This window comes from Acanthaster planci, linkage group LG01 (genome assembly GCF_054643075.1).
Source record: "Acanthaster planci isolate LZ-2023a linkage group LG01, COTS_SCS, whole genome shotgun sequence".
Lineage (NCBI taxonomy): Eukaryota > Metazoa > Echinodermata > Asteroidea > Valvatida > Acanthasteridae > Acanthaster > Acanthaster planci.
Window position 1 is genome coordinate 9997324 of NC_141777.1, and position 16498 is coordinate 10013821.

Sequence of the window (16498 nt, forward strand, 5' to 3'; positions counted from 1 at the left end):
TCTGAAGAGCATACCTAGAACAAACATACTAACAAATGAGAGGTATACTTCCATATACTTAATAGATCTCAACAATCTACCCTCTAACTGTGAGTGATCTGATCCCACAAAATGAGTCCTAAAGGTCATTTTTCCTGTACGTGTAGGTTAGTCCATAATTCGCATTAGAAAGAGCACAATGAGCTCTTTGTTTTGATGTATGAGTCAGTTTGGCATCCTGATAAAAATGAACATTATTTGGATAGAAAACACTGAAGCCTGCTGTTGACTTAAACCATGCAAGATTTTTTTTAAAGGATGTTTAACCCGCAAGTGGATCTGGTGACTTGAGGAACATTTCCTTAGATCAGGCCCCACGTGAAACCTGTGTAAATACACGAGCCACACATACCTGAGAGCATCAGGCCTCGCTCCCCGACCACCGTGTCAAACTTATCAGGGAATGCCTGGATGAAACCCAGGGCATTGGCCGTCCGAGCTGCAGCCACCAGCTCCTCCGACGTGACCGATTCTGGGTCGTTGGCACCGTAGGCAATGTTTTCCCCGATGGTCGTTGAGAACAATATTGGTTCCTGCAGTCCACATGCACATACATGAAAAAAAAAAATAATAAATTACAAGAATTACACATGCATGCACATTAGCTAATCATAAAAAACTGAAAATTGTACACCTTTGTTTTACGGGGAGGGAGGGGACCAATATTGTTTTGGAACATTTTTCTTTATGTAAACTTTTGAGGCCTTTTTGAGGGGTGAGGCTAACCTTGGGGGCTTTTTATACGGTTGTCAAAGGAATAGGGAATAGCCCCCGAAAACTGTTTTTCTCTCATTAAAAAAAACCAAAGAACAAAATGGCTGGGGGCATGGTCCCTAGCTATTGGGCTCCCTCCCTGATCCACCAGTGCACATGCACTTGGACTCTACTCTCACTTCATGAGAACTTCAGGAGCCCATTTAAAAAAGCCACACAGCTAATATAGGAGGCTCATTTTTCATGGGATTTAAATACCCACACTCTCCTCTGTTTATTCCAAAGACAACCCATCTGACGAATTTTTCCCTCAACTGCCCAATAAAATGAAACAAGGACTCAGAGAGTATGTCCAAGTGTTTGTATTATGTTCAACCTTTAACCCAAACCCAGCCCATTTTCAAACTCCTCACAGCTGAGAGGGCAGACTCATTCTCAACATTAGATTGTGAGGAGTGCCATGACACTCAGACAGTCAACGTTAAATTGAGGGTACCCAGTTCCATTTTGGGGTGACTCCAAATTCTCTTCGGATAATTTCAAAGACAACCCTTCTAAAAACATACCGCAACTTTTCAATATCAGCTGCTCCATACATGAAAAATATAGTCCTGTGAAGAAACATGTGCGTGTACCTGACTGACTGTTCCTATCTGACATCGTAGCCATTCTGGGCTCAGCGTTGAAATGTCTGTACTGTCCAGCAAAATCTGACCTGCACAACACACACAAGCCAGGGGAGGACAGGTTCATTTTCAGGAAAACAGAGAAACAACTAGCTTGCAGAATGGTTTTTTTAAACCTGTTGGACAGCGCTGATATTAAATGTAACCAGGCGAAAATCTGTGCCCCGAGTCAATATAAAGACATAACAGAGCCACTCAAAAGCAGGGAACATTTGCATTTTGTCGGACCATTCTCTCTGGGATGCTGGTTCACTTTGAGCACAGACCGTGCTGGACTGAAAATGCTGTGCCCCCGGTGGAACGGCTGTCTGTTTCAGAATGAGATCCCAGCATTCCAAAAAAAACCATTCCGACCATTCCAAATTAAGAGGTGCTCCCTAATGGGTCAGCTAATTTGGGTCGAAATTTGGTCTGTACATAAACCAATGCAAACACGCAACAAGTGAGCAATGCCATACCTTGGTCTGCATCGTAGTATCGCAGCAGCAGGGACCCGAGAGTGGACTTTCCTGATCCGCTCGACCCGACGACGGCAGTGACGGAGCCAGCAGGCACAGAGAGACTCAAATCCTTAAAGATTGGTTGGTCAGTCCTCAGTGGGTAGGCAAAATAGATATTCTTGAAATCGATGTGCCCTTGGAGCGCCGAACTACTGGGGACAAGACCATCTGTTGACAGAGGTGGACAGTTTGTTGGGGTTTCAGCTTACAATGGACTGTGTCTCAGGTTGATTTCAGGAAAAGTATGATCGACTGAAACATAAATGACCAAGGCCTGTGCTGGCAGCTAGAAACACCACTCACTGTCATGATGTTTCATATTTAGACTTTATTCCTGAAATGGCATTTTTTCATCATGTTCCCTGATTCTACTTCATTACAACACTCAAAAATGGGGGAGAACCTGACTACTTTGCTGTACAGCCTCACTTTGAAGCATTTGAACAGACGAGGAGAAAGGTCTTTTTACCCAAGGACAGTCATCTACATGTATAATTCATCCGTAGTTTATCATCAATGTTTCAACTTTTTATGGTATGTTTTAAGAAACATTTACAGGGATTGCCTCCCTTTCAATTCCAGATGGCTGGCCCGTGAAGGAGGCCAAGGCTGTGGAAGTCCATTTTTATTACACCAAAAGGTTTGTTGCGCAGTACTACGAGCACCGTGTTTGTAATGTAGTCCCAAACCTTTGTGACACCAAGGTCAATATTGCAAGCATGTTAATCTGATGGATGAGTGGGAGGGTAGGTAAAGTTCATTTGAACACTCTCCCTCTACACAAGGACCGGGAGTTGGATTTGACAAGTCTTGCTGTGGTCATCTGAAACTGCCCTGGCTTTTGTCTCGGAGTGGTGACTCAAAGTCAGCAACCTCTGACATCCTTACCTGAGAGAGGAATGGCTGGCTTCCTGTCCAAGATCTCCCAGAGCCGTGTGCTTGCCCCAAGACCCTTCATCAGCTCCGAATAGAAAGAACTGATGCCTAACCCACCCAACAACAACAAAAAAAAAAAAACAAATATGATGCTGTACAAGAAAATATTGATGAGTTAGGCTTTAGTTTAAGAAATAAATCAATTTGCAGAAATGCAGTCTGTCAGTCAGACATCCCTTTCAATTCTTATACAACGGTACTGACTGTCAAAGCTTAGAAGGGCAAAGTTGTGTGCCCTCTGGAATATTTTTAAATATAGTTTTTGTTGCACATTAATATTTCAGCAAGAAAAAGTAGTAGGTTGTAAGGAATAGATACTTTGCAGTATTAGCCGAGAGAAACAAAAAAACAAGAAACAGGCCATAAATGTTAGTTTGAAAAGAGTGCTAAGTTAAAGTTCAAACAAGATCTGCCCGATGTTTTACTTTAAAGCATAATAATGTACAGATGTACATAATATACGTTGGGTAAGGGCAAACCTGTTATATATAATTAACATCTCTCCAATGCAAAAATACATCTTGAAAATAGTTCGCGGTACCCGCTGCTTCATTTGACTCGGACCGGCCAGCCGATCCCGGCAAGCTCGGTGGTTGAGTGGTTAAGACATCTGCACTAGTAAGCAGGAGGTCGTGGGTTCGAGTTCCACCCGAGTAAGCTTGTGAGGTTTTTTTCGCAAGCTCTCGGACAAGCACTGAGCATACAGTGCTTATTAATATACGTTGGGTAAGGGCAAACCTGTTATATATAATTAACATCTCCCCAACGCAAAAAAAAATACATCTTGAAAATAGTTCGCGGTACCCGCTGCTTCATTTGACTCGGACCGGCCAGCCGATCCCGGCAAGCTCGGTGGTCGAGTGGTTAAGACATCTGCACTAGTAAGCAGGAGGTCGTGGGTTCGAGTCCCACCCGAGTAAGCTTGTGAGGTTTTTTTCGCAAGCTCTCGGACAAGCACTGAGCATACAGTGCTTATTAATATACGTTGGGTAAGCGCAAACCTGTTATATATAATTAACATCTCCCCAACGCAAAAATACATCTTGAAAATAGTTCGCGGTACCCGCTGCTTCATTTGACTCGGACCGGCCAGCCGATCCCGGCAAGCTCGGTGGTCGAGTGGTTAAGACATCTGCACTAGTAAGCAGGAGGTCGTGGGTTCGAGTCCCACCCGAGTAAGCTTGTGAGGTTTTTTTCACAATCTCTCGGACAAGCACTGAGCATACAGTGCTTATTAATATACATTGGATAAGGGCAAACCTGTTATATATAAATGTACAGATGAGAATTTTCTATGGGATTATCTGGATCAGTAGATTATCTGTGTATGTTGATGGTTCTCTACCTCCAACGGATATACCGACGTAGGCAGCGTAGAGCAGAAATGAGGAAAGGCTGCCCACAGTGATCTGAGCATCACTCATCATGGTGCCGCCATTATACAACACGGCTAGGATGATCAAATTGCTGGACAGGCCCATCTGTCAGAGAGGTCACAAGTCAAAGGTGAACACCATTAACACCCAGCGTATCTTTCCTCAATACGGAAACCTGTCTGTAAGTATTTCACTGACTGTTTAATCTCCACTAAAGACGAACTGGCACATTTTATTTGTGATGTCTAAAGGTTGTTAAGGAGCATCTTGGGTAAAGATAAAAATTTGATTTTTCCCCTTTTGTTTTAAAGTTTGGAACAGGTTTCCATTTGGGTACATGGGTTTCCATTTGGGTACCTGGTTTCCATTTGGGTACCTGGGTTCCTACGTACAATTTTACAGGTTAGCTGGTTCCTGCACCACTTGTAAATGTACGTCTGAACTGCAGGCAAAAGTAATGTCCAATTTTGTCTCAGATACATAAAACTCATGTTCATATATCAAGCAAAAGTGACAAAGCGAACACAATTCAAGTTCGTCAAATCCAATCAATTATTCCTGTTGCTAATTTGCAAAATACAAACACATTGTAGCTTAAATGAATTCCGCTGCATGCAAGGTTTGCTTTGCTTGCACATGTGCCTGAAGTCCGAACCAGCCTTTAGGACAGATCCGGAAGTACAAATCAAAGTGCCCTGGGTTCTGGCAAAGCGATGTAAGTCCATGGGCTTACCACTGCATAGAATGCTCCCCACAGAAAGGACTCTTTGGTTGCCAGATCCAGCACGTGTTGTACAGCGTCGGAGTAAGCCCGTTTCTCTCGATTCTCTTGAGCGAAGGCCCGCACGGTACGAATGCTGCTGATCTTTTCTTCAGCAACCTGACAATGTACAGGATATGCAATGAGGCTGTGTTATATTGGAAATATCGCTTCAATTTCACAGCACTGTTCAAGGGTTGGTAACAAAACTACAGCAGGATGATTTTGTTTAAGTAATGTGCAGCACAGGCATGCTGGCCTGGAGATTTCTACTGTTGCAGCACTATTTCAAAATATTCTGTTTGGAATGTTGGCATTGACTGCATGCAGGCTCTGTGGACAGCAAAATGCATGTGCCACAGTACCACATCACATTTTGCTTTGTCATACCTCTGTCTTTACCATGTTGAGGAAGTTGTCCAAAGAAGTGAGCTCTGAATTTCAGAAGCTCACAAATCGTCACAAATCCATACTCTACAACATTCGGAGATACATGTAGCACTGGCAATAAAAGCAATGTCGATTTCACATTCAATATTTCCTGCACAATGCACCAATATCCGATGGTGATTTCCTCATCCTTACATAGCTGTTCAAAGGACAAACGTACATGGGAGCTGCCAGGATTTTTTCCAGGGAGGCAAGGAATCCATCGGTGGCAAGCTGACAAACCGTTAGTGGTGGGAGGCGGGCTCTATTCTGAGATACGCTGACTACTCAAAAAAAGTTAAGGACCACTTTTTCTTTACTTGTAATTTTTTTCTGAAAATCTAGTTCTTTCACTTTTTGTTAGTCTAGATGGTATTTTCATTGGATTAAAAAACTAAAAAATTCTTCAAAACATTAAATGCACATTTTCATGATGAGAACTTGGGCAATCTCAAAATGGACAGTTTCAGAGAAAAGTCAAATGACAATTTTTTGAAAATTTTCAGACTGAATGTCTTTCAATCGGCTCAATAGCGAGTATGGCCTCCTCTAGCAGCAATAATGGCTTCGCACCGCTGTCTGATGGAGTTAATGAGGCAATCGACATCTCTGATGGCCAGCGCATCCCATGCAGCCTCCAGAGCCACACCCAGATGCTGCAGTCCATGTGGCTGTGCATCCAGCTGCTCGATACTCCTCCCCATCATGTCCCAGACATGTTCTTGGGGATTCAAGTCTGGGGAATTCTCTGGCCAGTCCATGCGCTCGATCTCATGGTTCTCCAAGAACTGTGTCACCACCTTTGCTTGGTGGGAACGGGCATTATCATCCATGACAATGAAATTTCCCCCCGCATTTTCTGCGAATGGCAGTGTGACTGGTTCAAGGACTTCATCCCTGTATCTCACTCCTGTCATTGCCCTCCCTGGGACCACGCAGAGACGAGTACGGTTGCCAAAGGCGATGCCTCCAGCACCATGATGCTGCCTCCTCTATAAGGGTCATGTTCTGCAATACAGGGTTTGGCAAATCTCTCTCCTGCTCGCCTCAAGACTCTCACACGTCCATCATTGTGGTCGAGGGAGAATCTGCTCTCATCTGTGAACAGAACACCACACCACTGCTGTTGGGTCCATCCATTATGCCCCTGAGCCCAGTTGAGACAGATTCTTCTGTGAGTCGGACAAACTGCACTGGCCTTCTGGCATGCATATTGGCTCTGTTAAGTCGATTACGGATTATTTGAGTGGAAACAGTCACTCCAGTGGCAGCAGCGAAGTCATTATTGAGTTGAGGTGCACTGTGGAAGCAGTTGTGGAGGCAGAGATTCATCAAGTAGCGACCATCTTTTGGGGTTGTTGTGGCTAGTCAGCCACTGCAGGGTCTCTCTGAGTACAGCCCTGTCTCAAGGTGTCATTGGTTTGCTCTGCTGATGACTGAAGCTAGCTTCCAGCATCCCTAGGGCTCTAGCAATCTCTGCTTCACTTTGGTGGCATCTTGGTGTTGCTGCTGTAAGCTGTCTGATTGTGGAGACCAATGACAGAAAATGCTCTTGTACCCACTTTTGTACCACTTCATGTGGTCAGCTGATACCCTAAAAGCCCACATTTCAGGATGTGCAATGATGCAAGAGACATTATGCAACAAGTGAAACCAACCACATGTGATATTGATTACGGTGTGTTTGAGGTCATTCAGGACAGTTGTATTGATTTATTTTCAGCAGCACAATAGCTCTTATCACAAAACGTATACGCAAAATAAAAAGTGGTCTTAAACTTTTTTTGAATAGTGTATTTTCGAGCAATTTGGTGTTTTTAATTGCCCTTTTTTGCCTCTTTCATCCTATCTTTACTTGTTTGGTTCCCTGTTTCAACTCTTTACCCTCCTTGCAATGCCCATTCCCAGAAATCACTGTTGGCATTTCCAAATTACTTGACCGCGGCATGAAATTACACACCAGTCTGCAGTAGTGGCTGCAGCCACTTCCAACAGAGTTTGCGTAATTTCAAGCCGCAGCCAAGTGATTCTGATGCGGCCTTACTTCGGTAGACTTGGCCAGTGAGTCCTGCACTTGCTTGGAGATCTTGCGAAGGAATCTGCCGTAGATGACAGCGATGACGGCCACAGGGGGCACTATGCTGATGACAATGGTAGCCAGTTTGACTGAGGTGTAAAACTGTAAAAAGGCAGCAGAATGGAGGGAAGAAACGGGGGCATATTATTAAACTTAGTCACATGACAAAATTGACAAGTGTATTCAACTGTATGAAAGGCTTAAGATTACCCATCACACAAAGACACAAATTAGTCAAATTTATTCACATGAACCCTGCATAAAATTGATTTGTCAACAACAACCAAAAAAATCAACTGATTTATCAATAAACGAATAGATCAATTGGTGAATCAGCTCATCTATGTACCAACTGAAAAAGCAATTGATTGATGAAATAACCAATCAATCAGTCAATAGACTGATCACTTGTTCACAGATCCAAACAGATATCAGTCAGCTTCTTAAAATAAGTTTAAAAATATCAACAGACTGCAGGACAAACCAATAACAGTTTTCCCCTACACAACAGCCCCAGACAACTGAAGACCTGATTCTATTTTACCATCATGCCCACACCCCCTATGGCTTGGGCAAGGGCCCTCAATCCATCTGAGATGTTGGTTGTCACTGCATTCCCAATGACAGTCGTGTCTGTGGACAGCCTATTCACGAGCTCCCCAGTCCGAGTCTTGTCAAAGAAGGCAATCTCCTGCTTCACGACAGAGTTGAAGATGGATTCCCGTAAACGTTTGATCACACGCTCCCCTAGGAAAAAACAGGACATTCACAATTTGACATTTGCAATCAGGACATTTGCAATCAGCAATGGACTAAAGCAGGGCTGCGTTCTGGCACCAGTCCTGTTCAACATCTTTTTCACCCAAATGCTGTCTCATGCCGTCCGTGACCTGAAAAAGGGAGTTTCCATCCGTTATCATCTGGATGGTTCCCTCTTCAATCTCTGTCTCCTCACTGCCAAAACCAGGTGCCACTACGACCTCTTTCAGGATGCACTGTTTGCCGATGACTGTGCACTGATGGCCCACACTGCCTCTGACCAGCAATTCATGCTGGACCGCTTCTCAGAGGCCTCTAAGCTGTTCGGCCTGACAATCAGTCTCAGCAAGACCAAAGTGCTCCACCAGCCTGCTCCTAACGACGACTCTCCTCCTCCATCGACGGCACCCAGCTCTCCAATGTCCAGAGTTTCAAGTATCTAGGCAGCACCATTTCAGACGATGGCTCCCTCGACAAGGAGATAGACACCCGCATCAGTAAAGCAAGTCAAGCACTAGGGAGGCACCGCAATAGAGTCCTGAACCAACACAACATTCACCTAATGACAAAACTCAAAGTCTACAACGCCGTGGTTCTCCCCTCTCTCCTCTATGGATGCGAATCTTGGACACCATATCGCAGGCACATTAAGAAGCTGGAGAACTTCCACATGTGTGCTCTCTGCTCCATCTTTGGCATCCAGTGGCAAGACCGCGTAACTAATCTGGAGGTCCTCGACTGTGCGAATTCTAACAGAATAGAATCAGTGCTCATCAAGGCCCAGTTGAGATGGGCAGGGCACGTTATTCGCATGGAGGAGCACCGGATGTCCAGATACCTAATGTATAGTGAACTGGCGTGTGGAAGACGTAAGCAGGGCAGGCCAAAAAGAGGTTTAAGGACTGCGTTAAATCCAACCTCCTGCTGTTCAATATACAACCAAAAGACCTAGAGTCCAATGCCAGCAACAGACCTCTCAAGGCCAGCTCCAGGTTTGAGGAAGCTCGTCGACAACGCCTGACCGTAGCGAGAGATAAATGCCACCATAAGCGAAACAGCCAGCCTAGGATGACGACTGGCTTCCAGTGCCCCTATTGTTCTAGACTCTGCGCAACCAACATTGGTCTGCGCAGTCATCTCCGGTTTCATCGAGTTACAAAACGATGACGTCATCTTCGAATACAAAGGACCACCACCATACATTGGAAGGGCATCAAAACTTCTAGTGAGGTGCGTCTGGTTAGGATCTAACTCCCTCAACTTCATAAACAACAGCCACAACTTGTCAAATTTGATGTGGCCTGTTTTTATGAAATGTACACAACCTGTGTCAATGCCACAGTTCATCACCTTTGGGTGCCTCCCCATGAAATTTACCCTGGATCATTGTTCACAGGTCCCCCCCCCAGAACCCTCTGCTACAGTAAGTAAAAAAAATTGTTTTGCATACCCGACGTGTACATCAGATACACTCGGCCGAAGTTGGCGCCTGCTCCCAGCAGGAACACGGTGGACAGGATGCCACACAGATACGTGAGGTTGGTCATCATGTCGCCGCTGCCGACACCACTGTATGAGCCACTGTAGATGACATCGATGACCTTGCCCAAGGCAAAGGGCACGGACATGGTCACACCGCTCGAGAAGGCCAGCAGAACTATGGCCACTGATTGGTGGATATATAAAGAGAACAATGACACCAATTTGGGGATAACTGGTTATGTAACAAGTTAGTTGGGGTGCACTCTCATTGGGAAGAAGAGGCAAACCAGTGGAAAGTTTTCAATCATTTGTGTTTACCTATCTGACTCCCCCCACCACGCAAAGACTATGTTCAAACAAATTGGTGGCAAATGCTCTGTAGCTTTTGTGTAGGTCCTACGCAAAATGTGCACGAATATGTGCGTACATGAGTCCGTACCAAAGGGCCGTCAAATTGTTGTTACGAGAACATGCACATTAATTATTCACCGTTCAAACCTGCCCTCCATTGATAACCTTTTAGGGTCTTGCCTTCTTGTCTAGTTTCTTGCTCATCCCTCCTTTGTTCAACAGTACTTCTGAAAGGGACCATGAGTCCTTCATGCACAAAACTGTATGAGCTATCCAAGGTACCAGTTCTCTCCATCCAACATACAGTGAATACACATGATTACATGGCCATTTTTCAATACTTAACTTTGTCACCGTATAACACTCCTTCAGGTTTTTTTGACCACCGGATTTTGAAGTTACCTCCATGCCCAATTGTGAGTACGGGTAGAATAGTGCCAAAGGAATATCAAACCAGATGCAGAAGTGCAAAAGAGCAAAATATTACTTACAGTAGGCCTAGGCCCTACTTCAATTTAATTCGAATGCTTTAGGTCCACAATCAGGGATTGATTTTGGAGACAAAACCTGAAACAGAGACCAAGTCAAGTATTGGAAAATGGCCCAAGTGTGGTATTTGTTTAGACAGGTACATAACATTCTAGCACCTTGTGGGTTCTTACTAGAATATTTTACATGTAAGTAGAGAGCCCAACTTTTTAAGCCGTGGACAGGTTACCTACCACTTAATCGTGTTGCCTCCGGTTTAGCTAGAGACATCAGCCTGCTCATTTCAGACAGTTTAGGCACCATAGCTTTCGTCGTAAGCTCCTGTGTGGTAAGTGATGAGTCTAACCCCGATTTGTCTTCGGATGATGAATACGTCCTCCAAGAGCCCGCACAGATTGTGAAGGGCAACTGTTTCGTTATAGGGCTAGGCCTGCGTGTAAAATGCTGTGATAGCATTCTCGATAATGATGACGATTTAGAAAGCTTGACGGACTGGATTCCTCTGACACTGACAGCCTGCCATCTGGGCACACTTTGAACAAACATCCCATTCTGTAACAGTCTGACGATGCACCGCTTACCACGTGCACAGAGTAGAAGTGTTGACGCATACATTGTGACTCCTCAGGCCAGAGTAATGTTCGCTATTATGACTGTTTATAGGCCCTATTGTTAAATGTTGTTCTTCAAGTTCATTCAAGTTCAACAAATTCCAATCAATCATGCCAATGATCTGATGATGTAGGCTGACCCGGAAGGGTTACCGGCACACATGAAACTGAAAGAATTTCTTTTCTTAATTCTTCTGGCTGGGGCCTAGGTTTCACGGTATTAAATTTTATGTAGGCTAGCCCCGAAACTGCGAAAGCATTGAAAGTAGACACAGTAAAGACTACCGTCTGACCAAGCATGGATTAACTAAACTAACGTTAGGAAGGCCCTTGCCATGGCATCCGGCATGCTTGACCTAGCAACTTGCAAGCAAGTACTACTACTATCGTACAGTAACGGCCTGACGATACTTAAAGTACCTGTAGTACAAACAATTACATGCTGTATACAACGGCATAACGTAACATTAGCGCTGGGTTTCATAAGACTTGGGTGCATGATCTAGTTGAGGCTATGAATGGCGCCACCAATAGGTACCCCAGAGCTGCGGGGGGGGGGCACCGCAGTACTATCTTTGATAAACCACTGAAACTGTGTCATTATGAGCGACAAAAATGCACTATCCATTATGTTTTTCATTAATATATCTGTACATAACGTTCGACTTTTATTCCCAAATTCATCCAAAGAATTCGACTCGGCGCACTTGCATTTGCTATACAATTTCAGCAGTTGTTTCATTAAATTAAAGCATGCATTCTTCAGCCAGGAATTCAAGTGTTTGATTTCGTCACACGATACTGAAATGCCGACCCCGTGTTATTTTGGAACCATCTTTTGCCACACAATTTAAAAATAAGTGTGTTCATTTTTGTAAAACTTCGTGTTGAAATGTAGAAGACATAGGGGCGACAGAAGAAGGAAACCCCCCACTTTTTTTCCTTGTTATTCAAAAATGGCTTGTTTGTTTCTTGAATACACGTAAATTCGAATTTGCCAGTTGTGTGCTGACAGTTAGACACCGACCATGGACATGGCTACAAGTATACCTTTACTTCGAGGGTTTGTTCTGTGCAGTGTAAAATTACAAAATTAATCAGATGGAATCTTAATATCAAATATTTCACAACGACATTGTAAAAACAAGGTTAAGAGCTTAAACACTTTTTTACTCATTTTCCCCACACCGTTCAACCCATGACATATTTATTAAATGTGTTTAGAAATGTAACGCTACGCCGAGCTATATGTTTAGCTTTTCGAAATCCGTTTACCATTTCAACGCATTCCTAAACACATAACACTAAACATGTCAAAAACTTTGTGCAAAAATGTGTTTAAACTACGTTGTTTTTACAGTGTATACGTTTGGTTTTAATTCACAATTAATCCATTTGAGTATATTGAATATTGGCGTCGCCAGTTTTGCACATCATGCCCCCGGGCCCGACGTATTGAGAAAAAAATCCCTTTCTAACTGATGGATCCTCTCATTCGCAAATTTGTGCCTTTGGATCCCTCTGCCAAAAGCATCGCATTTGTATTACGCTGTACGCACATATGAATGACAATGCGAAAACTATTGGTGAAGTCGTCGGAGAAGTTGGAACTTGGTCGATAATGTTATTAATCTGTGACAGGTCATTTACATATAGCCCTTGCGCAGCGCCCTCGTTTGATAGCTACGCTTGTTCAACATTAGTTTATTGCCAGCTCTTTGTTCAGTGAGTCATTCACCCCACAGCGCTGGTACAGACAACACCACAAGATGTCCAAGATCTACCTCATGTTAGTTGCTGGCAGAAGTTTCCTTAATAGCCTTTACACCTCGTGTTAGCTCTAGATTGACTGGGCTGGGGGTTTTTCTTGTGGCGACACCATAATAAAGAACTGGAGTGAGATAATGCACACTATCCGTGTCGATCGTATCTTCTCACTGTTACAAATCTAAAACTAGAGCCACGCCCATGGATTTTGAAGATACAGACAAAACGTGAATCTAGTCTAGCACGAGTCACGCACTCAGGTAGGAAGCAGGTGAAACATGCCACGTGGATGTAGAACGTATGGAATGTTGCATATATTTACACAGACCGTTGTCAAGTGCCTTAGTTTGGCTTGGTTTTACGCACAATATCTTTGCGTCACGCAACCTTTGCGTCACCGCTATTTCTGAGGAGAAATCTCTTGTCTAGAGCTAGGTCTAGGTTTTTGCTCCATTGGAAATGCGTGGGGACACGTAGACAATAGGCCTAGCCGTAGCTCTGGAAGCCCGTTTCGGACACGGCCTTAGTTGCACTCATTGACTGGATAGGACATCGCGTACCGCGTATACATATTTTCGGGAGGGTAAATAACAAGCGTTGGGAATTTCGTTGCGTGTCCTTTAAAATGGAGTTTTTCAAAAACTGGTTGAGGTTTTTGTGCTTCAATCGTCAGATTTCGGAGAAAAACTGAATTCTGCACTTGGAGTGGATAAATTTGGAAAGAATAATGGTTGAGGTTTACGCAGCAGTGAATTACCGGAGAACAACGTCAAGTTCAATTTTTGGAAGAAGGAACAGAAGGAAATGTGAGTCGCACTTTCTTCAGTTTCAGAAAGTTTCTCAAGTTGTACTTTATAATGCTTAACTTTAAGCCTATATAGGTCTAGTAAGAAATTTATGACAGTCTATCTAGCCTATCAGGCTTTGTATATGAAACTTCACTATCTCGAAGTTGGGACTGTCTGAAATGTTACTTATTAGCAAAAGTGGTTTCAAAAACTGAATGCCTAATTTGTCGTTTATTTTACCCAGATTTCACTGGAAAAAATCTCCAAGACAGCTATGATTTGTGTTTGTCGGATATAAATACGCACTGAACACAAATCGTGTTACAGACGATGTGATATGAGTGACAGAATTCTTCTTCGGGGCAGAGATGAAACCAAAGTGAGAAGCAGAGTGCTGACGTTTCTGTTGAATGAAGTTACAAACATGTGAATTCAAAGTCAACTCAATGAAAGAAACTTTGTCTACGTAACAGAATTATTTTTAAAACTGACTTTGTATGTCGGAAAGTAGTTTTTAAATGTAAATCTTTAAGTCAGGTTGTGAACTCAACTTAATCTTTAAGTCAGGTTGTGAACTCAACTTTTCAAGCCGATTAACAAGTGTCTGTTTTAAAAACGGCAGGAAGTTAGTTTAGTCGCTCATTTAAAGCTGCGCTTACTTTGTGCTCACAGAAGAGATTCTCACACTTCTGTATACCGCATGTCGGTTTTCAATAAAATTTAGTCAATATATAAATGAATTTTATTTAGCACAGCTTTTCCTGAGAGTGTGTAAAATTAAAATCATTTTACTGATGATTTTTTCAGTGTTGGCTCATCGAAACCAGATCGAAAAACACATAGATAGTTTGGATATCATATTTACTGGCAAAACCTATTGCATGTCCTATTGGAATTCTCAAAGTTTTACACAGCGAACAAATCACGATTGAACCGACCCAAAATGAAAATATGTGACCCACTCTGTTAAAATGAGTCTTAATGTCACCAGAGCTACTTTGGAGAAAAAGGTCCTTCAGAATAATTTTGCAAAGTGTAAATCAAATAGGAACCTACAGCATTTTTCACCATGGAGTACCACTTTCATCAGGGCGTCAACTGAGTGTTAAATTAAAAAAAAATCAATTTGCTCTTTCCAATACAAATAAAAACTCAAAAAGTGGCTTTGGCGACTTAACACTCATTTTTACAGAGAGGGTCACATATTGCTAAGGCGAGACCGTAGACAATAGGTGTAAAAAATGAATTAAAAACAAACCCACAAAAACACATTAACATTATTGCTTTCCAGTGGGTTAGTTAATTAATAAGAAAATGGTCAGTTATTTCCTGAAATGATATTCTTGCATTTTCTGTTTATTTTTTGGCTTGTTTTTGGAGGGAGGCCGAGGGCTTAGCCATCATCCCATTGGAAAAAGATTTGGGGTTGACTAGAAATATACAGCATCACATTACCCTCCGGAGGCGCCGCCATTGTTCGGCCGCACATTTGTACACAAACAATGCGCGACGTCATAATCCAGTCTATAATGGAGATCAATGAGTTACACTACACTGAATACGCGCCCATAGAAAACAGTGCAAACTTGGTGACTCTCTGACTTGGCCACTTGGTAACTCTTAAAAAGTTGGCCTTGCGTGTTTCACTGCCATCACTGGAAATTCAAGATCGTGACCAGAAGTTAAGATTCCTTTTAAATCTTAAAAGGGCTAGCCAAGCATATTTTTATTTGCCCTTCCCCAAAACACCCCAAACAGTAGATAAGCTATATGCGCTCAGCTCTGATTGTAGCCGCCCGCCTCTATGCAAAACAGGCCCATTCAAGTATGAGGTTTTGGAGTGGGCGTGAATCCCGGGAAAGGGGTATATATCCCCCTACTTGTTTTAGGGGGGGCTGTGAATCACCCCTTTCATTGATGAGCCAAAAAATAAAGCGGACTACAAAGAATGTACAAGATTTCACGACTACAATGTTTGCAATATCACTAAAAAGGGAAAGCAAATTTGAAAAGCCATATGTATGCCATTCTGATGTAAGATACTTCGTGAATTTGGTACACTGATCACACACATACATCTTTATCATGAACATAGGCGCTATATAATGCATATGGTGTTGCCCCCCACTTTTCAAATATCCATGGCCGGCCATCCCCCCAATTTCCATCACAGATTTACGCCACTTGCAAGCTACAAAACCCAATTAAGTGATGCTTTATAGAAATATATCTATCACCCCTCCCCGATTTTGGCACCTCGCATTGTAAATACCCAGGGAAATCACAAAATATCATGAACTCACGTGTAGAAATCTTTAGCCACTTAGTGGAATGCAACCCTAACGCTCCAGTCTGGTTCCCTGACCAAAGATTCCATGACGACTCTTGATTAAATTAGGTCAGGTATCACCTGACGTTGTTACGTAGACTCCTGAAATGAGGAGCGTGTACATAAAGATACCCCTAAATATTTTACAGTTAACAACTCCAGGTAAAACGTCCCCATCATGCGGCTTTGAATAGTATTCAATCATGCACAACCAGCATACAGTCACGTAATTGTATTTTAGGGCGGCTACCAGTGCTGGAGGCCCACTTTAAGTGAACCTGTCGTTTTCCAAACTCAACAGCGAGCTAAAATTACACTGCGAACAATCAAACGTGGCTTTTCCCTAAAGTCATTTATCTCCAGGCTAAAAGTGCTATCACCCGATGCACATCATGATCAGTCGCA

The 16498-nt window shown here is 43.1% G+C and overlaps 1 protein-coding gene and 1 long non-coding RNA gene across 3 annotated transcripts in view; one reads left to right on the plus strand and one right to left on the minus strand.

Moving 5' to 3' along the window:
* The window catches only part of LOC147800320 (ATP-binding cassette sub-family B member 10, mitochondrial-like), an 18402-nt gene extending 6125 nt beyond the window's left edge, over nt 1-12277 (minus strand). The window contains exons 1-10 of one of the 2 annotated variants that reach the window (XM_087135097.1): nt 10832-12277; nt 9727-9942; nt 8062-8264; nt 7485-7619; nt 4985-5131; nt 4221-4356; nt 2828-2923; nt 1898-2107; nt 1389-1468; nt 392-572 (exon numbers count right to left, since the gene is read on the minus strand). In XM_087135097.1, coding sequence (XP_086991223.1) covers nt 392-572; nt 1389-1468; nt 1898-2107; nt 2828-2923; nt 4221-4356; nt 4985-5131; nt 7485-7619; nt 8062-8264; nt 9727-9942; nt 10832-11213 — 1786 coding nt within the window. In that variant the 5' untranslated portion in view covers nt 11214-12277. The remainder of the gene's footprint in view (nt 1-391; nt 573-1388; nt 1469-1897; nt 2108-2827; nt 2924-4220; nt 4357-4984; nt 5132-7484; nt 7620-8061; nt 8265-9726; nt 9943-10831) is intronic. The other variant, XM_087135104.1, reaches the window with a different exon arrangement.
* A 615-nt stretch (nt 12278-12892) lies between these two features.
* LOC147800321 (uncharacterized) lies at nt 12893-15039 on the plus strand. The gene is made up of 2 exons (XR_015428079.1): nt 12893-13782; nt 14009-15039. It is a non-coding gene; the product is annotated as an uncharacterized LOC147800321 (long non-coding RNA).
* Nucleotides 15040-16498: the final 1459 nt, after the last annotated feature.